Source organism: Aquarana catesbeiana, linkage group LG06 (assembly GCF_042186555.1).
Source record: "Aquarana catesbeiana isolate 2022-GZ linkage group LG06, ASM4218655v1, whole genome shotgun sequence".
Taxonomy (NCBI): Eukaryota; Metazoa; Chordata; class Amphibia; order Anura; family Ranidae; genus Aquarana; species Aquarana catesbeiana.
The window spans coordinates 354552069-354575428 of NC_133329.1; the positions used below are offsets into that span (position 1 = coordinate 354552069).

Genomic DNA, 23360 nt, shown 5'->3' on the forward strand with positions numbered 1-23360 from the left:
GGAAGATCAGTCAATAGCAGATTCAGGGTTCAGGCAGAAGTACAGAAACAAGCCGTGGTTATTCACGGTAAGACAGGCAGAAGTAGAGTCGGTCAGCCAAGCCAGGATCAAGCAGTGGAGCAGGCAGAAGCAGGTCAGAGTACAAGCCAGGGGTCAAACCAGGAGATCAGGATAAGCGGGTGAAATCGGTAACAGGAAGTTCAAGATCAGAATACAGAAGCCCAGGGAACACTGGGGAGCTGACGATAATCCAGCAATTCAGGGATCCAAGCAGCAGGTTTATATAGGCCAGTGAGCGCCAACATCTGTCACAAGATGCGCATCACCCATTTGCGCCATCGCACCAATGCGCCTGGAAGTTTGCCTAGTGATGCCAAGATGAGTATTGGCGACATTGCCAGTCCTGCGGCCATTTCTCTAACAGTGCCCCCCAAAAGGGCAGCCTCTGGATGCTCAAAAGGACCCACTTTTCAAGATACCTATTGCGAAATAGCTGTAAAAGTCTGGGAGCATGTATATTGCTTGCAGGTTCCTATGAACCTCAATTAATTCTCAATAAATATAAAATACAAAATAAAGTGCAGCACTAATACAGTTAAAACTGTGAAGGTGAAATAAGACTGAAAAAGGAAAACTAATGAGGAGCCCCAAATGCACAGTTCATGTATGTAGGAGAAAGCAGAACCCAAAATCCGTGCTTCATATAGATGAAAAAGCCACAGGTACTGTAAGCGAAAAGGTGATGATCCTCCACATAAGATAAATCCTACTCCACACCCAGGTGAGAGTAAGTAATCCTGCTTACCAGCTTCCCGTGACCACTATAAAATGGTCTCACCAAACACAGGGAAATAGGTCTCCCCAGAAACCTTTGGTAATGGCCGGGATCTCCGCTTTGCAGATGGAACTCAAAGATGAAAGATAAAAAGAAATGCTCCCATAGTGCAGTACTTTAAAAATCCAAATTTAATGGTATAAAACAGTTGCACTTACAAGATGGAATCAACAAAACAGCATGTGTCTGTACTAGGACCGCGGCGTCCCTACGTGCTTCACTCCACTTCCTGCTTTGCTTGTTTGTCAACCTCCTGGGAGGTGTAACGTGATGACATCTCCATCATAGGCCCCCCTACGCGTTTCATCATTGAAAGGACATCATCTCGGAATTGGCCAGGTGAGTGTGTCATCACGCATATCGGTTATATAGCCATCTTAACTGCTGGCTGCTGGACAATAGACAACACTAACTAGAGGCCGTCGGCGCCATTACAACTACTGGCTGTTCATTCAGTCAATGGAAAACAAAAAACAGAGAAGCAGGAGAGCTGCGTATAGGACACAGAACACTGCGATCTTGTGGCAGAAATACAAAATGACCAAATGGAATTAATATCAGTTAGCAAAGTCAGGAAGGAAGCAAAGAAAATTGCATGAACACCGCAGGTAATAATATCAATAAAACTGACATAAAAACATTGATTTTTATAGATAGATAAATAAGTAAGTAGTCCAATAATCTCAGTCTCCATCGGCCTAATATCAAAAGGGACATGAATTCCCGTAATAGAAAATATCAAAAAATAAATAAAAATGCAAAGTTAATGAAAACTATTGGTTTTTTTTTATAATAAAAGCAAAAAAAAATCTTTCTTAAGCATTGTTTATAAAGCAATTAATGTCCCAACTGGCATTCAAACCGAACGGCACGTTCATATCAAATATCCACCGGGTTTCCCGAAATTGACCTAACCATATTGGTCCCTCTCCAATGGGGTGATACCTTATCTAGTGTGATAAAAAGGGTACCTTTAATGTTCCTATCATGATACTTCGCATATTGTCTAGATAAGCTGTGTTTTCTGAAAACACATTTGATATTTGCCACATGCTCAGATAAGCCCCCTTGGTGCGTCCAATATACTGCTTAGAGCATGGACACTGAATCATGTACATCTTATGCAGCCAATTTTTGCAGCCATTAGTTACAGCAACTCCTTCCTATTTATGGGATATGACACAAGTTATTAACCTTTTACAGGAACAGGAGTGGAGAGATGGCTCTATATTGGCGACGGCCGAAGTAGCATCGCTCTACACAATTATATCTCAGCAACAAGGTCTAGCGGCGTTTAAATTTTACTTTGATCAAGACCATTCTTTACCATAGACTCAAAAGGATTTCAATATTGAACCTCTGGTTTTCGCAACAGGCCACAATTATTTTTGGTTCGGAGGCAATTTTATCCACAATCTTGTGGTGTGGCTATGGGCGCCTAGCTTAGCCAATTTATTTATGGCCTATTGGGAAAAAGAGGTAATTGATACTAACTCCCCAAGAGAGTTACGCCTCTGGAGCAGGTACATGGATGATGTCCTCCTCCTTTGGGAAGGCGATTCATCCTCTCTCGAGATGTTCTTTGCCAAACTCAATCGGAACGATAGGGGTATCTCCTTGTAGTATGAGATGAGCTGTTCACAGATCCATTTCCTTGATCTTAACATTACTGTCAGAGAAGACCATCTAATCACATATTTTATTTTAAGGAGACTGATCGTAATGCCTATATTCCCCTATCTAGCTGCCATCATGCTTCATGGCTAAATGCAGTCCCCAAGGATCAATTCCAGCGAATTAGGTGAAACTGCACAGATATCTCAGATTATCACCAGCAAGCACAAGTTCTGAGAACAAGGTTCCTTGAAAAGGGTCGCTTGGAGAGGGATATTGATAATACAATTGAGCCAAATCCAACAACACAAAGTTTTCCTTCTTGTTGTTGATAAAGTAAGTAAGTAGTACTTTCTTCTCATGAGTTCTGTGGAGCTCCAGAGTAGCAGAAAAGATTAGGATATCGTCTCAGTAAACAATGACAAAGTGGTCTAGATATTCTCGAAAGATGTCGTTCACAAGATGCAGGAACGTGGCTGGTGCATTACAGAGTCCAAACGACATTACTAGATACTTGTTTTCCATTCGTCTCCCTCCCAAATGCAGACAAGATTGTAGGTGCCTCGCAGATCTAGTTTGATGAAAATCCGAGCTGTACAAAATCTTTGAAAGCGTTCGGGAAGTGGGTAGCATTTTTTTATAGTAATTTTATTGAGCTCCCTGTAGTCCACACATAGTCTTAGTGTTTTATCCTTCTTTTCAACAAAGAATATGCCCGCACCAACAGGAGAGGAGGAAGGGCGGATGAACCCCTTTTCCAGATTTTCCTCAATGTATTGCCGTAACCTCTCGAGCTCCATTTCAGAAAGTGGAAATATGCAGCCAAAGGGGATCTCAGAACCCGGAAGCAGTTCGATTGGGCAATCATAAGGTCGGTGAGGTGGGAGGACATCATCCCCTTTCTTGTTGAAAATATCCAGGAAAGCCTGGTAAACTGATGGTATATCCTGATGGGTGCTGGTCATTGGTTGAACAGTCAGGCAGCTTGTGAAATTTCTGGATTCATGGACAAAACAGTGCTGCAGGCAGTAAGAAGAGGTGAAGAGAACTTCTTTGTTGCCCCAATTGATTTGTGGGTTGTGTGCCTGCAGCCATGGGGTTCCCAAGATGACCGGTAACATGGGTGAACACAAAACATCAAAAAGTATTCCAGGTGGCCGGCAGTTGAAGTAAGGAAGGGTACAGTCTCTTGTGTAACAGGCCCTGAACTGGGCATGGAGCCATCGGCTAGGTGTACTTTCAGTTTATGCTCCTTGTGGTAGAGGGGAATGCAGAGTTTCTTTGCCAGAGCCAAGTCCAGAAAACAGCTACATGCCCCAGAGTCAATTATTGCCAGCAGCCAGACCTCCTCTTCTGCCACCTGCAACGAGATAGGGAGGACAAGATGAGATGCGGAAGCCTCAGAGACTTGGAAGTATATTGGTATATGTGAGCAGGACTTACTGGGTCTTATGGGCAGTGGTGAAGGAAATATCCAGTTACCCCACAATAGAGGCATAGATTGGCTTGCCGCCATCAAAGTTTTTCATCAGGAGTCAGATCTGGACAAACAAGCCAATTTGCATGTGTTCATCCTCAGGCATGGTTGTGGTAGGAGGTACAGATGCTGGTGAGGAGGAGACCTTGGGCATCATCCAGGTGGGCCTGAAGATTTGGGATTGTTCACAGGCGTTTGTCAAGTTGTATAGCCAATTGAATGAGACTCTCTAGTGAGGCGTGAGTCTCTACTCTGGCCAACTGATCTTTGAGAGCTTCGGAAAGTCCCAACCGATACTAATACTTCAAGGCTGCGTCATTCCACCCTATGTTGGCGGACCATTTGTGGAACTCCACAGTGTGGTCCTCCACTGGACGCTGACCCTGCTGCGATGAATGGAGAGCAGCTTCCACATACGACAATCCGCTGAGGATTGTCGTATAATTGTGCCATGGCTTCAAAGAATGAGTCTACTGCATTAATGATAGGACTCTTCTGTTCCAACAAGTTGTGGGCCCAAGCCTGGGGTTCATCCGAGAGTAACAAGACAATGAACCCTACTTTTATAGTCTATATAGAGAAAGTCCTTGGTTGTAGAGCCAAATACAGCAGGCAGGCATTTTTGAAGTCTCTAAATTTTTTCCGATCTTCGGAAAACCGTTCAGGAATTGGCACCCGTGGCTCTGGTGGAGGGACTACCACGGTGTGAGTGGAAGCTTGAGTTCTGGAGCTGGAGTCGCAGAAGCGGAGCTGGTAGAGGATGGACAATGATCTGTAGATGCTGGTGTCACTGACAACTGTTGTAGGTGACCATCCAGCTGGAAGTAGCCTTCCTGTAGTCTCTGTAAGGCCTGGATGAGGGCAGTGACTTGTTGGCACAGAGCCTCCATAGGGGAAGCACCTCCATTGGCCTCTGACATAATGGCTAGATTATACTGTCAGAAGTCTAGTTGGAGGCCAAGGTGCTGAGAGGGTTCCCCTTGCGGCTAAGTGCAGCACAACCCTGAAGGTGGAACAGGGAATGCGGTGCCTAGAGAAGCACAGTTTGCCAGTGGCCATGGCTTGACGACTTGATCATTGGAACAAGCGAGATGCACTTTATGGCAGGTGTGTTTGGAAGGTTGCAGATGTAGCATGCGGCTAGGTAGTCCAAAAAGAGAATCAGAAGCCAGGCCAGGGGTCATATAGCAGATTCAGGGTTCAGGCAGCAGTACAGAAACAAGGGTTATTCACAGTAAGACAGGTAGAAGCAGAGTCAGTGAGCCAAGCCAGGATCAAGCAGTGGAGCAGACAGAAGCTGGTCACAGTACAAGCCAGGGGTCAAACCAGGAGATCAGGATAAGCGGGTGAAGGAAGTCGGGTTGGTAAGGGGAAGTCCAAGATCAGAATACAGAAGCACAGGGAACACTGGGAGCTGACGATAATCCAGCAATTCAGGGATCCCTGAAGGTTTATACAGGCCAGTGAGCGCCAACATCTGTCACAAGATGCGCATGCACACCGCCTGTTTACGCCGTTGCATATCTGTGTGCACCAACGCACCGGGAAGTTTGCCTAGTGATGCCATGATGAGTATTGGTGACATTGCCAGTCCCGTGGCCATTTCCCTGACAATGATGCTCATTAGCAGTCTATTTGTTGATGATCATATAGAGGTATAGAATACAATTGATTTAATTAATGTGAACTCTGGGAGTCACTAATCAGTATTTGCATATAAACATTGAGATGCAAACAAAATCCATAATCTCTGGATCAAACCATGAGCATTCTCAGTATTGGGTACCCATTACTTAAATTGCCAACATGGTTTTTCACAGGGGAATTCCAGAAGAAAATGAAATATAAAAATAATCTCCTCCTTGTACAAATAGCTCACATATTTCATGATTAATCCTCCTATACTTACCTGAGGAATTCTAAGTCCCACACCGCTGTCTTTCCCTGATGGACCTCTACAGACACTTTCAGACAGGGGATTACTCTGCCCAACAATGTTGGCACATATCTGCTGCTGGGTGTGACTGTAATAGGGTGACAATCTAGCGCTAACTGGAAGGGACGTTAACTGACTATGTGACACTGATGTCGATAGTGACACTAATACAGTGATCAGTGATAATACTGTACACAGTACACTGGCACTGGCTGGGAAGGGGTTAACATCAATGGGCAATGAAGGGGTTATCTGTGTGCCCAACAAGTGTAACGTGTGTATTGTGGACTGGTTTTACTAACAGATCTGTCTGCTTTTTCTCCCTGAACTCAGAGTGGATTTCAGGTAAAAGAAACAGACTGATCACCGTCTGTGTACAGAGTTCTGTGTGTTTGTCAACACAGGACTCTGTGCTGTGATTGGCCACAGCCAATCAGCAGGTTTCAGCTGAAATCTGCTGATGAACTTGTGCTGTGTCCAATCACAGGGGGTGCGCGTACACATGCCACCAAGGCAGGAAGTACACTGCGATGTATGGGTATGTAGCGGTGGCAAGCGGTTAAACAATAATGTTCTTGTGTAGATTCAAACAGTAAACATGCTGCACTGTTTTTTAGTGAAAAATATTACTCAATATTGTGTTTTCTTTTTTTACAGCAGTCATATGACCGCTATTCTGTTTTTAGTCTATACTGTAGGTGCATCAAGGGCGTGGGCAGGGGTCTATCTTTTTACTAGGGTACAATAGCAATGAATATAATTTCTGGATTTTTTAAATGTGTGAAGAAGAAAAGTCTCAGGATGCCTTACATGATGATATTCTGAAAAAAAATTGGCCTTTTAGGTCCAAACCAATTATATTTGGTGTCTGTTCCTCTAGAGGTAGATAAGACTGGTACATTCTTTTAACACTGTTTTATACAAAAGGTTTTGGTGCATTTTTTTATACATGGTATGGCATATTGTTTCTTGCTAAACCTGAATGTGGTTCACAAGACAAAACAACTTGGGGGCCTCCATCATACACCAACAATAGACCAACATCTAATAACACTGGAAAAATGACACATTGTTCCCATTGCTTCTGTTTCCCAGCTCAATGCTGATCACAGGCTCCCTTCCTCTTTGATCAAGATAAAAAAAGGTATGTGGATATGCTTGCTCATAATTATTTCATGTGCCTTGAGGGATGCTTTATGGGATTTTTAATATACATGTAAAGATGAAAAAATACACAACACAGAAGCCTCTGCAATTTCAGAATCAGTCCTTATAAATTGCCTTATAAAAATCTTAGTAGGAATTCAGCTCCCCACTGGATAATGTATAGATTTGGGGAAACATCAGATCAATTTTTTTTATATAGAGTACATGTTCCATAAAATGAGTTTTAGAATTATTAATAATTTAACAAAACTTTAATATATTGCAGCTCAGCAGTCCCTACATGTGGTGCCTGCATTCATTTTCTTTTTTTCCCCAAGCTTTTTTCCCTCTAATTTTACCTGGGGATCCTGACAGTAACACACTCTCTGTCCTAAGGTGACAAGACTCACACACTGTACTGTATAGAGTGTATGGAGCCCTGTCACCCTAAGCCTTTACTAATATTCACAACATAGGTGAAGTGTTGTGAAGTCCACAAGGCTGAGCTGGGCAGGGCCAATAACACTGTTTCAGATTTCAAAGCAGCCCACATGAAGAAAGCTAAGTTAGTTAGGAACTCATTTAATTTCTAGCAGGATAAATAGGTATTTTTCACACTTATCAAACAGACACAGCAAAATACTTTAAATGGTATATTTAATAAGAGAGCAAAGAAGAGAAGTACCTTGTTAGGGTTTACACTTTAACATTTTACTTATTTTCCTTAAAATGGCAGAGCGTCTAATCTTTAGATTGGCTTAAATCAGAACTCTAGCCAAAAATGACAAAATAAAATGAATAACCCTTTAAAAGATTAAATAAGAAAACCAGCTGCTGGGGAATTCTGGACATGGCTTTGAGTAGACTACAGGCCTGACAGTGATTATGATCTTGTTCCCCTCAGCTAGATAAAGGGTTACAAAATGTGGGAGAAGTGCCAGCTGTTTATGGTATTGTGCATTAGAAACGCTAGATTGTCCCATGTCCAGTCAACGTGTTCTAGGTAAGAGACTCTGGGTTACCTTGCTCTAAGGTGAGCTTGTTATGGCTAAATAATGAGCGTGCCTTCTAGAAATATACAGTGTTGCATAAGTAGGAATGGTTGGTATTAGTGAGGAGTATGTCATATTTTTAACAGCTTTTTGCATACATGATGAAAATAGCATACATGTATTGTGAAATGTAACTAATTTAGCACTTTCTTCTGTGCTGCTAAAGTGACACATATGTGTACAATAAATTTGGATTATATTTTTACCACACAGGAAAGTGCTCTGGAGTTTTCAAAAACAGATGGTGGAGAATGCGGGCACCAATATGTCACTTCATCTACTCAACCAAGATGGCTTGGCTCTGGAGGATGGGACAAGACACTGGTGCTATAGGTAAGCGTTAATTACCTAAGTCTCTCCACTCTTGCTGAGTCTTCCTGAGACCTGGCAGTATTGTTTGACAGGTGACTCAGTCTCTCTTGGGCAGTGATATATTCTGTGTGCCTGTAACTGGATGCAGCCTGGCGCTGTTTGCTTTGTTTTGAAGCTAATTCTGTGTGTGGATGCCGCTGTATTAATGTAAACCAATGTCCCACTAACTGTACAAATTGACTTTCAGAGTATATGGATTGGGGATTGTTTGTTGACAGAGCACTTGGATACCTTTCCATTGGGAGACATTAATATAGAGCTGTTTTGGGGATTGATATCCATGCTGGCAATTGAGGTGGTGATGAAAAAGGGTTTATATGAATCTCAACAGTATTCTTGATCCTTGAGAGGGAGGGAAGGATGTTCAGTGTGCCAAGCAAACCTGTAGATTGCAGTTACCTGTTAGGGTTGCGATCTAACAAAAGTCTTGTTGGTTGGGAGTGTGCACACACACAGTCATAATAGAGACATAAAGAAATGTTTGGGCACCGCACAGCCTGCAAACATGGGGGAAAAAAGCAAGTGCTGTCCTGGCAGCTTCTGAGTGTGAGAGCCTCAGGTATGGGTCAGCCCCTCTCCCTTGGAGTTGCAGTGCAAGGACAAAACCGCTGGGAATACACCGCAGGATTGAGATCCAAGTGATGCAGCAGACTCATGTCATCCTGTGTATCCTCCTCCTTATGGGCCAGATTATAGTAAAATGTGTATATTTTATACAACATTGAGAAAAAAGGTGAGTTAGAGAACAAGAGTGGAAAGGTAATCTTATTTTTTTATGTTTTAAAATAGTTCTATTAAAAATGGCAAGGATTGTGAGACGTGTACATTGTACATATTTATTCTGAGCAAGTAGAGTTTGTTGGTATTGAAGAAGACAAACTTCTGTTGAGTTGTGTGAAAAGTCTGTGATGTGTCTCACTATTCTGACAGCCCTCTCAAAGCTCCCTTCAGGATAACGAGTGTATACTGTACACTGCAATGTGAACATACTGTTGTGTGTTTCTTTTAAATAGTCACTGTGACCTTCTTGTTGTTATCTTTAAGAGAAAATTGTGAGGATGAGTCGGGTTAATTAATGTGATGTTAAAAACAATATGATTTAATAATGAGAAATAATGTTGTATTGCTCAATTCTACCATGGTGTGGTGAATATTTTTAATGGGACAGAGAGATGTTAAAATAAAGGTGTAAAATCCATATACCACTAAATGTATAGGAGCTCATTAAACATCTTTTGGTATTGGAAAAATGTACTTAAAAGTGTAATGCCCCGTACACACGGTCGGACTTTGTTCGGACATTCCGACAACAAAATCCATGGATTTTTTCCGACGGATGTTGGCTCAAACTTGTCTTGCATACACACGGTCACACAAAGTTGTCAGAAAATCCGATCGTTCTAAACGCGGTGACGTAAAACACGTACGTCAGGACTATAAACGGGGCAGTGGCCAATAGCTTTCATCTCTTTATTTATTCTGAGCATGCTTGGCACTTTGTCCGTCGGATTTGTGTACACACGATCGGAATTTCCGACAAAGGATTTTGTTGTCGGAAAATTTTATAGCCTGCTCTCAAACTTTGTGTGTCGGAAAATCCGATGGAAAATGTCCGATGGAGCCCACACACGGTCGGAATTTCCGACAACACGCTCCGATCGGACATTTTCCATCGGAAAATCCAACCGTGTGTACGGGGCATAAAGGTTCTATGAAATCTGTTCTTAAAGTGATTGCAAAAATCTTTTTTTTTTTTATATAATAAACATTTATACTTACTTGCTCTGTGCTATGATTTTGCACAGAGCAGTCCCAATCCTCTTCTTCTGGGGTCCCCCACCGGCGCACCTGGCTCCACCACTTTGTCGAAGAAGGTTTTTAAACTTAAAACAGAGAATGCATTAAGGTAAAAACCTTACGCCTTTAGAACCACAATAAGTAATGTGTTTTCTTTATTTGTTTTTGCATCTAACCATTTGCTTCCAGAAGGAAAGCTGAATTCTTAGATGTTTGACAAGAAGTTCCAGAATCCTGTGTTTTTCTTGCACATTGCTTGCCATCTGAATTTTTCTACATCTCAGCTTTTTTTGCAATATGCAGCTTCAATTCAGGTACTTCTAGCACAACATTGGTGTCTGGTAATACAAGGTTAAGTCCATAAAGGACAACTTTGCTAAAATTAAAGTCCCAATTTCGGCTGCGATTTCAGAGACATCTGTGCGGGTTTATGCACAGATGTCAATGAAAATCGCACCCCGAAATCACAAAAAGTAGTACAGAAACTACTTTTTGAAATCGGTGCGGCGCTGCAAATGCAGCTTCGCACCAATTAGGATGGTGCCATTGCCGACAATTGTCGCAGATTTGACATGTCAAATCACATGTCAAATTGCATCAATGTGAACCAGGGCTAAAGTCCAACTCGAGATTTTGTACGAAAAGCCACTGCCTTCTTCCCTTATCCCTCTGAACACCTCCCCACCCCCTTTTTTGTTAAAAATTTGGGCAAATGATGGGGCAGAGTTTACAACAAGAAGAGGGATAGACTTAATCTTGATTTGGAAGAAGTCAAAATGAAATGTATACCCTGGATACAGGATTCAATGGGCTCCAGGGAGGCACATGGACTCAAGGTACCTACAGAAATTAGAGAACATTTGACCAGTCTGACCACTTAAGCTCAGACTGGGAAACAATCAAGCCTGCTGCTGTCTAATGGTTACAGGCTTCTTCATATAGGTACTTGCAAGGACTATAAAGTACCTGCACTTCTGCACTACTGTTGAAATATTTTAGGGCAAGTCGGGTTCACTTTAAATAATTAATACAAAACTATGCAAAATGATATCTGGCCAATATAGATAATTGTGTTCCAATCAGGTTTATAAATATAATTAATTGCAGCACCTGTTTTATCGTGGAAAGAAAACAGAAAAATGAAAGAGAGACAAGCAGAGAATTATTTGCTCAGAAATAACACAACGCTTACATGCTGAAAATGAAAAACAATGTAATTTGCATATCCAATTGTGGGAAGAGGCCTATAATTTTACACAAGCCGCTGTTCTGCTGTCAAGCAAGATACAACTGAAACCATTGCTATATATAATATATACAGTAGTTATGCCTCTTAAACTCAAAAGAAAGGTCACTGAACCTTGTATACGTTACAATAGGCAGTCATTTAGGAAACAATGAATGGTTTATTTTTATTTTTTAATTTATTTTGATAAAAATAAGACAGGCGTACGCTATGTCCATGCAATTGACATGAATGGGACTGCCTGCACTGAGATGCACGGATGATCTGTGCATTCCCTTGTGGGCAAACACGGCCCTCACATGGGCATACTCTATGTCCGTGCAACTGACATGAATGGGACTGCCTGCACAGGGATGCATGGAACACCTGTGCATCCCTGTGTGGGCAAACATGGCCTTTTTGTTTTGTTTTTTTTTATTCTACCTAGATGTAAATACTGTAATGCATTTTTGCTTCCGCAAATTATCTGGATTTTTTTTATTAATTGTGTGACTGCTACAAAACTTTTAAAAAATATTGTTCTTCCAAAAAAAAAAAAATTTTTAGCAATTCTGCAGTTTACCTCTGTCCTTGCATGTTTTTCATGGCATCCCGATAAAGCATGAAGAAAACATAACAACCTACAGTCATATCGTGTCTATTACCTGCTATTTCTTCCAAGGAGTTAGCCCTCATGTCCAGCAACACAGTACCATGCAGAATACAACTTCTCAATTCAAACAGACTGTGAAGAGACAGCGTGGCCACGTAGGGTTTGCTCCATCGCTCTCCACCATCTTCAACATCTTCTTCAAACTTCAACCACCTAACAAATGAAGGCATATACACATTTGAGTCCAGTGCCAAACTCTTCTATGAACCAGTATAGATAGATAGATAGATAGATAGATAGATAGATAGATAGATAGATAGATAGATAGATAGATAGATAGATAGATAGATAGATAGATAGATAGATAGATAGATAGATAGATAGATAGATAGATAGATAGATAGATATTTTTTTTTTTTTAAACATAAGAACATTTTTTAAAAATAGAACATTTGGTATAAATATATGTAACAAGAATCCATTTCAAGGTAAGAAGTGATTATTCTAAAGTCAGGCTTTTATGCAAAATGGTTAGAGCAAAGCTAGAATTTGTATTACATTCTTGAATATAACTAAATACATTACATTCTTGAAATACTGAATACATTTTATATGTGAATACAATTTAATACATTCAATTCTTGGATACAGCAGAACACATTTTATTCCTAAACACAATTCAATACTTTGCACTCTTCTGTAGCTGGGTGCCCGCCAGCTCTGTGTGTGTGTGTCCACTGCCCATTCACACTACCCCCCCATGTTACTGATCAAGAGGAGCGCTGGGCTATGTGTACTTCACCGGGCCTCTCTCCTCTCACTTCCCTCCCGCCACTGCATAGGGAAACAGAGCGGTTCTGTGTGAAAATCGCCCTCTTCTGAATGGAGGCTAATGGCTGCAGAACTACAGAATTCCCTGCATACAGAGGAGGAAAAATAAAGAGTTTTCCCGGGCAAATTACCAGAGTTTGGGAAAAAACAGCATGGGGAGTCAACTAGTGTAGACCTGATGCAGGGGTTTGTGCAGGACACCATGCAGACAATGTGGGGAAACCAAAGTGGGTGGACCTGTGCTGTGCTGGCCTACACTAAGGACAGGGCCTGTGAGGACCAGAGTGAGAGATTGAGGCACAGAGAGAGCATTTGTGCCTTGGAACCCGAGCAGGGGAGACTGGTTGCTGTGTCTGCCCACCTCAGTGAGGATCTGATCTGTGGAGCCAATAATGAGGACTGAGACTGCTGGACTGACTGACCACCAAGCGTATGGGACTGAACCTGCTGCATGCCAGGATTGGTGATCGGAGCTACAGAGTTTAATCTCTTACCCTTAGCCTACAGTTAATGCAATAGAGAGAGATCCTTACCTAATAGCTCATTAGCCATCTTTTGTGTACAGCATTAAAGAGAGAGCTAAATGTGCACCACTTTACAGAAGGGTCCCAATGACAGCTGATTAACTTCGACAGATAGGCGCCAGGTACTTTAGACATCTCCAGGGTTACCACTTTGCCAGTAATGCATACACCCACCCGCTATTTGGGGTGTATGCATAGAGTGCACCCAGGAACATTGCTTGAGCAGCTATTGCTAAAATTTACAGTGAGGTTTATTTTGTGTCATTAATGCTTTAATGGTTGATGCTATTCTTACTAATGCTGTGTGGAACAGTGTAATGGGGCTTAACCTTTTTGTGGACCAAGTAAATGACCATAGGTAAGTCTAACTTGCCTATCAGTTAATCTAACTTATTACGTTATCCTGTTTATTTGTTCTATACACTGCAAATTAGACTCAGAGAAACTATCATCAACCTTTCTAGGAGTGGTAGGTTAACAGAAATCAGCAGTATGGCATTATGGAGCAGTATTGGACAAACGTCAACACTATACCGAAACACAGGGAACCCAGACTGGCCCCTTAATCTGAATTAGTGTAATTGTTCAAAATATCCCATGCTCCCTGCAAACTAGTAAAGATGAATATAACAGTTTTAGAAATGCAGTTCAACGTTCGCTTTCTGTGGAATACTGTATGTTTGGTACCACTTACCTGGCCATTTCCCGCCACTCAGCATCATCACCTTCTCGCAAACAGATTTCATCCAGCTCTGTAAATAAGTCATGTGGAATGTGTTCTTCATCGTCGTCTTCTGTTCCCAGGATAAACTGAACCCTCTGAGATGGAGTGTCTGCAATTACAAGACACCATCAGCCTCTGTAATGTAAGGCATGGAGGCTTTAAACAGGATGTTCTTGAAGTAGAAGTCAGGTCAAACCTAACTAAGCCAGGCCAATTCTGGAATTCCACTCCTACATGTAAAAATCATATTTTTTTTGCTAGAAAATTACTCATAACTCCCCAAACATTATATATATATATATATATATATATATATATATATATATATATATATATATATATATATATATATATATATTTTTTTTTTTTTTTTTAAGCAGAGACCCTAGAGAATAAAATAGTGATCATTGCAATTTGTTATGTCACACTGAATTTACAAAGCAATGTTTCAAATGCAATTTTTGGGAAAAAATACACTTTAATAAGAAGCAACAAAACACAATATTTACCCCAATTGTTTTGTACAATGTGAAAGATGATGTTACCCTGAGCAAATAGATACCAAATATGTCACACTTTAAAAGTGCGTACACTTGTGGAATGGCGCCAAGCTTCGGTACTTAAAAATCTCCATAGGCTACGCTTTGAAAAGCTTTACAGGTTACCAGTTTAGAGTTACAGAGGAATTCTTGTGCTAGAATTATTGCTCTCACACTAATGTTTGCGGCGATACCTCACATGTGTAGTGTGAACACCATTTACATATGTGGGCAGAACCTACAAATGTGTTCACTTCTGAGTGCGAGGACGAGAGGACGGGGGCGTTTTAATTTTTTTTTTTTTTTACACTGTCCCTTGAATTTTTTTGGTTCATCACTTTTATTCCTATTACATGAAATGAAAACATCCCTTGTAATAGGAATAAGGCATGACAGTTCCTCTTTATGGAGACACCTGGGGTGAATAAGACCCCAGATATCTCCTCTACCATGGAAAACATGAGATAAAAAGAATAAAAATCGATCTCTGCTTTCCAGGAAAAAAAATTGGCAGTGTTTATATCTGCCAGAGCCGGAAGTCGTGATGTCACTCCGGGCCTCCCAGGGTCATAGAGATGGCTGGGGACCATCCAGTCCATAGGCAGCTCTATGGTAATCCGACGCCGCTGCCAGATCGGTATTCCAGCTTCCTGATCGCACAGAAAAGCCAAAAAAGGCACCGAAGGGCAGCAGGGGTAAACGTCCCCTTCCGCTGCCTGTAAAGGCAATCCAGCGGTTGAATAGCTGCTAGGATGGCTTTTACATTAGAGGGAATTGCCAGCTGAAAACAAAGATATCTAAATAATGCCTGTAGCTGCAGACATCATTCAGATATCACCACTTCAACCTAAGGACGTAATATGACATCCTAAGGGTGGGAAGTGGTTAAAACTGCTCCGCCCCTATTCTAAGCACTATACTAACTACCCTGCAAAAGAAAGATGCTTATACTTACCTAGGGTGCTCCGGTTCTGTCACGTGATCTCCCCAGCAGCTAGCTTCAGGGGAGAGGAGAAAGCAATGGCAATGGTTGCAGAGCCTGGGTGGTGACATCACCCATAAGTTTACTATGGGGCATCCATTGTCTACTGGCCCTCCTCTAAAGCCTGCGCTGGGGGACAATCATGTGACTGGACTGGAGCACCTTTAGATTGGGTAAGTATCTTTCTTTTACAAGGTAGTTAGTATAGGACTTAGAATGGGGGTGGGAGCAGCTTTAAGCTTAGTTTTTGAACAGACTTCCACTTAAACTAAAGATATCCATAACCATTTAAACCATAGTATAGGACCTAATCTCTAAATAATTAAAAACAAATACAATCAGTATTTTCTGGATTATTGAACCTGAAACCAATGTGAAATCAAGTTAATGCATCAGATGGCATGTGAGTAGCATTGTCAGTATCCATACCTTTATTTCCATGTTCTGATTGCACAAAAACAGCTTGGTGTGACATTTTTATATAAGTACAGTGCCTTACAAAAAGTATTCATACCCCTTGAAATTTTCCACATTTTTTCATGTTACAACCAAAAACGTAAATGTATTTTATTGGGATTTTATGTGATAGACCAACACAAAGTGGCACATAATTGTGAAGTCGAAGGAAAATAATAAATTGTTTTCAACATTTTTTAAAAATAAATATCTGAAAAGTGTGGCGTGCATTTGTATTCAGCCCCCTTTACTCTGATAACCCTAACTAAAATCAAGCGGAATCGACTGCATTCAGAAGCCACCTAATTAGTAAATAGAGTTCACCTGTGTGTAATTTAATCTCAGTATAAATACAGCTGTTCTGTGAAGCCGTCAGAGGTTTGTTAGAGAACCTTAGTAAACAAACAGAATTATGAAGGCCAAGAAAAACACCAGACAGGTCAGGGATAAAGTTGTGGAGAAGTCTAAAGCAGGGTTAGGTTATAAAAAAAATTTCCAAGCTTTGAACATCTCACAGAGCACTGTTCAATCCATCATCAGAACATGGAAAGAGTATGGCACAACTGCAAACATACCAGGACATGGCCGTCCACCTAAACTGACAGGCCTGGCAAGGAGAGCATTCATCAGAGAAGCATCCAACTCTGGAGGAGCTGCAGAGATCCACAGCTCAGGTGGGAGAATCTGTCCACAGGACAACTATTAGTCGTGCACTCCACAAATCTGGCCTTTATGGAAGAGTAGCAAGAAGAAAGCCCTTGTTGAAAGAAAGCCATAAGAAGTCTCCTATCGCAGTTTGCAAGAAGCCATGTGGGGGACACAACAAACATGTGGAAGAAGGTGCTCTGGTCAGATGAGACCAAAATTGAACTTTTTGGCCTGAAAGCCAAGCGCTATGTGTGGCAGAAAACTAACACTGCACATCACCCTGAACACACTATCCCCACTGTGAAACATGGTGATGGCAGCAATATGCTGGGGGATGCTTTTTCTTCAGCAGGGACAGAAAGCAGGTCAGAGTTGATGGAAAGTTGGATGAAGCCAAATACAGGGCAATCTTAGAAGAAAACCTGTTAGAGTCTGCAAAAGACTTGAGACTGGGGCGGAGGTTCACCTTCCAGCAGGATAACGACCCTAAACATACAGCCAGAGCTACAATGGAATGGTTTAGATCAAAGCATATTCATGTGTTGGAATGGCCCAGTCAAAGTCTAGGCCTAAATCCAATTGAGAATCTGTGGCAAGGCTTGTTGTTTACAGATGCTCTCCATCCAATCTGACAGACCTTGAGCTATTTGGCAAAGAAGAATGGGCTAAAAGTTCTCTCTGGATATGCAAAGCTGGTAAAGACATCCCCAAAAAGACTTTCAGCTGTAATTGCAGTGAAAGGTGGTTTACAAAGTACTGACTCGGGGGGCTGAACATAAATGCACGCCACACTTTTCACATTTTTATTTGTAAAAAGTTTTGGAAACTCCACTTCACAATTATGTGCCACTTTTTGTTGGTCTATCACATAAAATCCCAATAAAATATATTTACGTTTTTGGTTGTAACATGACAAAATGTGCAAAATTTTTTAGTTATATTGGTACCTAAAAAGACTGATTATGATGATATTTTTCAGGGTTAAAATGAAAGTAAGCTCTGGTTTTAAAATATATATATATTTAAGTATGTACTGTATTACTATCTCAGAAAAGTATCTTTGATTGCTCTCAGCCTCCCTCAAATCTCCAAATTCCTGTATTTGCTGCTGTGATCTGACTTCCTGTTAGAGGGTGGTTACATTCTTTCTCCATGGTCCCACTGTATGTAGGAGCATAGCCACCCTCTCTTGCTTGCTCCCGAGATGAGCTAAGGAATGCGGACTATGGGATTTGTAGTGTGCACAGTGCAGTGCGTATGGACATTAACTAGCAGTGGCGGCCCGTCCATATGCCGCCCCCCTAATCCATGTGCCATGCGCCGCTACTCTACATGCAGGGCACTGGATTCCAATGTTTTTTTGTTTTTTTTTAGAAGCACGTGATTAGAGCCTGAGGCTCTAATTGGCTTAAAAAAAAGGATGGGCTCAGGGCGCAGAGAACTGCCCAAGGGTATATATATTCTGAGTGCAGACTTTGATCAATGCACTGTAACAAACTCAATCAATGTGCTAGATAGATAGAAAAAGCCGGTAAGAAAAGATTTTCTACTTCTGTCAAGGATCAATCATTTACCAGAAAAAATCAATCATTTAACAGAAAAAAAAAGGATTTATGACTAATATATAATGAAGTCCATTATCAAAGGATGACCGATGGTGCTTGGAGGAAATTCCCTTTATTAAAGTATTACACTATATATAATATATCATATACTAGTACAGGTGGTCCCCGGTCTACAAACAAGATAGGGTCTATAGGTTTGTTCTTAAGTTGAATCTGTTTGTAAGTTGGTTTCAGCCAAAAAAACTATTGTTAAGCTTTTGGATAGCATAGGGAAGGGTTAACACCCCTGTAACATTTGTTTTGCTGTCTGTGCCCCTGTTCAGAAGATTTCACCTCACTTTCTGTCCATATGACAATTGGATTTTGAAAATTTTGGGTTGTTGTGGAAAGCCTTGGTGATAAAGCATCAGTGGAGGTACCTTGTTCCCATAATAACTCTTACAGGAGTGAATTTCCCTTCCCAGGGGTAGATTTCCTCTCACTTCCTGTTGTCTCCCTCCGTTTGTAAGTAGGAGTGGTTTGTAAGTTGGATGTTTGTAACTAGGGGACCGCCTGTACTGGGGAATTTTGGCATATGCTAATTAATGAAGAAGATTCTTTCATTTGTCAGCCTAAGGTTCTGCAGCATCATTTAGGAAAGACACAAGTGAAAAGTTTTACCGTATGTAGGAGATTCCCGTCCATCTTCCAAACCTGAGTCCCGTTCCTTGTCCTTTTTTTGGTGCTTGTGTCCGCGATGTCGGTGACTGTGGCGGCGATGGCTTTTCCTGCCACCAAGTGGTACATGAACTCCAATAAATAATGTCCGATGGCCTACAGAAATAAAACAAGATGTTAGATTTCATTGGAAAGTAAGAACAAATTATAACTGTAGTTTTCTACAAGGTTTTCATACAGAATATGCAAAAATAAATAAACAGATAAATGTGTTTTAGTTTCTTATAAACAATACCTCCTGTTTTTTATTTGTCTATCACTTATGAAGTTATTTTAGCCAGGTTTATGAGACATTGCACTGCACCTACATGTCCCCACCTTAAGTTTGCATTCACACCTGAGCAACTGATTTTCAGGGTTTTTTTTAGGTGTTTTTATTAGAGCATTTTTTTTAGCATTTTTGCACATTAAGGCTCCATTCACACTTGCATGAAAAACTTTGCTTCTACAGGAGGTTTGTGTTCTGCCTGTAGAAGCAGCTCAATGTTATCCTATGTGTCCATGCACATTAGGATGATTAGAGGCATATTTTGAGTCCAACATTTAGTGGCAGGAAAAAAACCCTTCTGCTTCACATTTCTGATTGGAGCTCACTGGCAGAAAAAAACTTAAAACTCTCGTCTAGACTTTGTATAAAAAATGCTCCATATGAGCGTATTTTACTCCCAAGAGAATAGACAATTTTGTAAGCCCAGTGTGCATGGGGCCTAAGGCTTCATGCACTCAGGGATTAGGCATTTGACTTTTTTTTTAGCCTGTAAACACATCCCCAGGTTAGCTTATGTGTCCATGCATTCATAGGCTTTAACAAGCATATTAGAAGAGGAGTGTTTACAGGCTGAAAAAAAAGCCACCATCAGTACATTAGGGAGAGGAGCTTTAGGGCTGAAAAAATGCAGGATGCGCCTAAACACGTCTAAACTCTAGACGTGTTTAGCACTTTGGCATTTATTCATTCCATTGGCCAGAATAAATGAATATTCTGGCCAATGGATTTGAAGAACGCTCAAAAATTTAATGCGCCTGAGTGCTTCCAAATATGCTTAAACATGTGTCACAATCTGGATCACCTGCTGGTGACACCATGGTTCTCTAAGTGGAAGGCTGTAGTTCCAGAATCCACCAGCAGCCAACAGATCTCAGTAATCAATCTCCACCTGATGCTGGCTGCTGGGAGGGTATTTAGTCTCTCCTCTACTGTTACACTTTGCTACAGAGTTTTGGAGCTTTGAGCTTCAAGCTACAAAATGCTCAGGTGTGAATGGGGCCTAGAGGTTCCCTTTCATGACAGAGATAAAGAGTCTGCTATTGCTGACTTTCTCCTGAAAATACTAACTGTCTGGCAATCTTTGAACGGGACTACCACACCAACATACACACAACATTTCACAAGGTGACATCAAGATGCATCACCTGGGAGTTGTGAACAGACAGCTTTCTGGGCTACCACCTGCCCAACCCTTATGTCAGCAGAGTGTTTCAATAGCATAAAGAAAATTGCATTAAAGCAGCACTAATAGCACCTGCATAGTAAACAATGACAGTGAAATTACTAAGCAGGAGCCTTTAAAGTGATTGTAAAGTCTTGTTTAAAAAAAAAAAAAAATAACAAACATGTTATACTTACCTCCTCTGTGCAGTTGGTTTTGCACAGAGCAGCCCGGATCCTCCTCTTCTCCAGTCCATCTTTGCTGCTCCTGGCCCTCCCTCCTATCGAGTGCCCCCACAGTCAGCAGCTTCCTATAGGGGCACTGGAGCCGAGTCACAGCTCAGTGTATCCATTCAGACATGGAGCCCCAACTCAGCCCTGTCCCCTCTCTCCCCTGATTGGCTGACTGACTTGACAGCCGTGGGAGCCAATGGCACCGCTGATGTGTCTCAGCCAATCAGGAGGAGTGTCCCGGATAGCTTAAACATTTGTGGACATCGCTGGAGAGAGATGGGGCTCAGGTAAGTATTAGGGGGGTGCTGGGGTGGCTGCTACACACAAAAGGTTTTTTATCTTAATGCATAAAATGCATTAAGATAAAAAACCTTCTGCCTTTACAACTCCTTTATTGCTAATGAGAGTTCGCTCTAATCTCTAGAACACATTGATGAAGTGGGGATCGAGTGTGGTTGGGGGGACTGGTAGTAGAGGGTGTTGAAGTAAGCCTGAAAGACTCTCTATCTGGCAGTTGAGGAAGTGTTGGCTTTGTTTTGGGATTGGAACAAAGCTATCTCTGCTCATCATAATAGGTGGAGGCAGGGTCTCTTTAGAGTGTCTCAGTGTTTGTATGTGTAGCACTAACTCTGAAGGAGCTGCTGTGATTCACTGGTTCTTTCCCACAACAGTGCGGAGGCAGCCAGGCACACAGCAACAGTCCATTCACTCCAGGTCATTGAACAGTCCAGGGGTTTGTCTTTTTTCTATGTTATTGCTTGTAGAAACTTGGGAGGGGTTGGGGTGATGTGAGATACTTCAAAAGGCTTGAGCCCAATTCTGCAACTCTCTTTTTCTCTAAACAGCAGCGGCACAGTCTTTCACCTACAGCTGGGGACCATGAGTTTGCAGGACGGGTAGAGCTAGTCAGATTCACGGCTGAGGACCATAAAGTAGCTTTAGCACAGCTAGTCAGGTTCACGGCTGGGGACCACTAAGTAGCTTTAGCACAGCTAGTCAGGTTCACGGCTGGGGACCACGAAGTAGCTTTAGCACAACTAGTCAGGTTCACAGCTAGGGACCATGAAGTGGTAGAGGCGCAGCACAGAAAAGAGGCTCTACTCACAGAATCTTGGAACAGGATCAGTCCATAGATCCAGCCTCTTGTAGAGTAATCCAGCATCCAGTCCCAGGGTATCAGGGGCAAGCAGCACCACCTTCTTAGATTACTGATCCATCCCCTCAGGGGGAAGAGGCAATGTTCTCAGAGCTTCAAACTATTTAAAAACTCTCCCAGCCACCATCTGGGCAAACCCCCCCAAGAATAGGCTGGGTACTGCTCAATATTTAGGTTATTTAAATCCTCTCTCTCCAACCTCCCGAAATTTCTTCTAGAGGCAGGGGGAAGCAAACTCCCAGCCAGAAAAAAGAATCATTGCTCTTCTGGCTACAGCAGGAGCCAAAAATGAAATTTGCCTAGCAGCCTAACTAGGAGGGTGCTACACATGAAATATGAATATATGAACTATCCACAAGCATGCATGCAAATACGTTTGCACACAACTATTTTTAGGCCAATCTCCCTTCCCCCACGCTCATAATATTTGTTATGCATCTGGCAGAAAAAAACATGTAGTAGAGCTCATTAATTGATCTAAATGGAGTGTGCAGAAGTGTACGACAAACATATTTCTTAGCACTTGACTGAAATTTACAAGGCTAATTTACATTTTTCTGTTTCCCTGAGGTACAGTATGATGATAAGAACGCTGAAAACCGTATAATGAACACAAGACATTTCTTCAAAGTTTTTTCTGTCACTCCTAGATTTTACTTGGTGCCAGATGTCAGCTTTGTAGAAACATTATGGAATACTTAGTACCCTATGTTCTTCCTCTGGGCTCACACCATCTATCCCAAAAATTTTAATAAAAAGTATTTGCATTCAATTTAACCATCCACTGTTTCAGATGAGAAATGTTCAGATCTTTAATATAAGAATACAAAATGTATCACTGTGAAACAATTACTACATTTCCTAATGTAAAGTAAGATAGCACAAATCGTGATTCACCCCCAAAAAATCAAATATCATTGTTCAGACCTTGCTTGTTATTATAGGTGTGCGCAGCCTATAACATTAGGGTGTGCACCCCAAAACTCAAACACACATGACTTTCTCTGCAGCCTCAGCTGTACTGGACAGTGAATGAATGGGAAGTGCTCTGTGCTGATCGGCTTCTTGTTCATTCACAAACTGAAGCATAGAAAACACAGTTTACTATGATTCAGTTATGAATGAACACAGTCAGTGAGCGTATTCACTGTGTTCATTTACAAAAGAAACATATTGACAATATTGACATATTGATTAGCCCCTTCCCCCACACTCCATCCTGAAACATCCCCCTACAGCAGCCAAGGGGAGAGGAGGGAAGCCAGCAGCACTGTAATGGGAGGGAGCGCAACACGGGGGGGAGGAGCATGTCTAGTAGGGGGAATCAGCACCGCACAGAGTGATTAGGGTGCGCCCTGGCACACCCCCTGCGCACGTCTATGCTTGTTATCATGAGGCAACTGTCCTTCTCTGTATTCCAGCATTCTGTAGATTACTGTATTTAAGTGTAGATGAGCTAAACTCAATAAAAAAATATAATAATAATCA

At 41.6% G+C, this 23360-nt stretch overlaps 1 protein-coding gene across 5 annotated transcripts in view; it reads right to left on the reverse strand.

Moving 5' to 3' along the window:
- The window catches only part of SLC4A10 (solute carrier family 4 member 10), a 391254-nt gene that overhangs the window by 126645 nt on the left and 241249 nt on the right, over positions 1–23360 (reverse strand). For all 5 annotated transcript variants that reach the window (XM_073634046.1, XM_073634049.1, XM_073634045.1 and 2 more), the window contains exons 3-5: positions 18997–19149; positions 14117–14255; positions 12120–12280 (exon numbers count right to left, since the gene is read on the reverse strand). In XM_073634046.1, coding sequence (XP_073490147.1) covers positions 12120–12280; positions 14117–14255; positions 18997–19149 — 453 coding nt within the window. The remainder of the gene's footprint in view (positions 1–12119; positions 12281–14116; positions 14256–18996; positions 19150–23360) is intronic.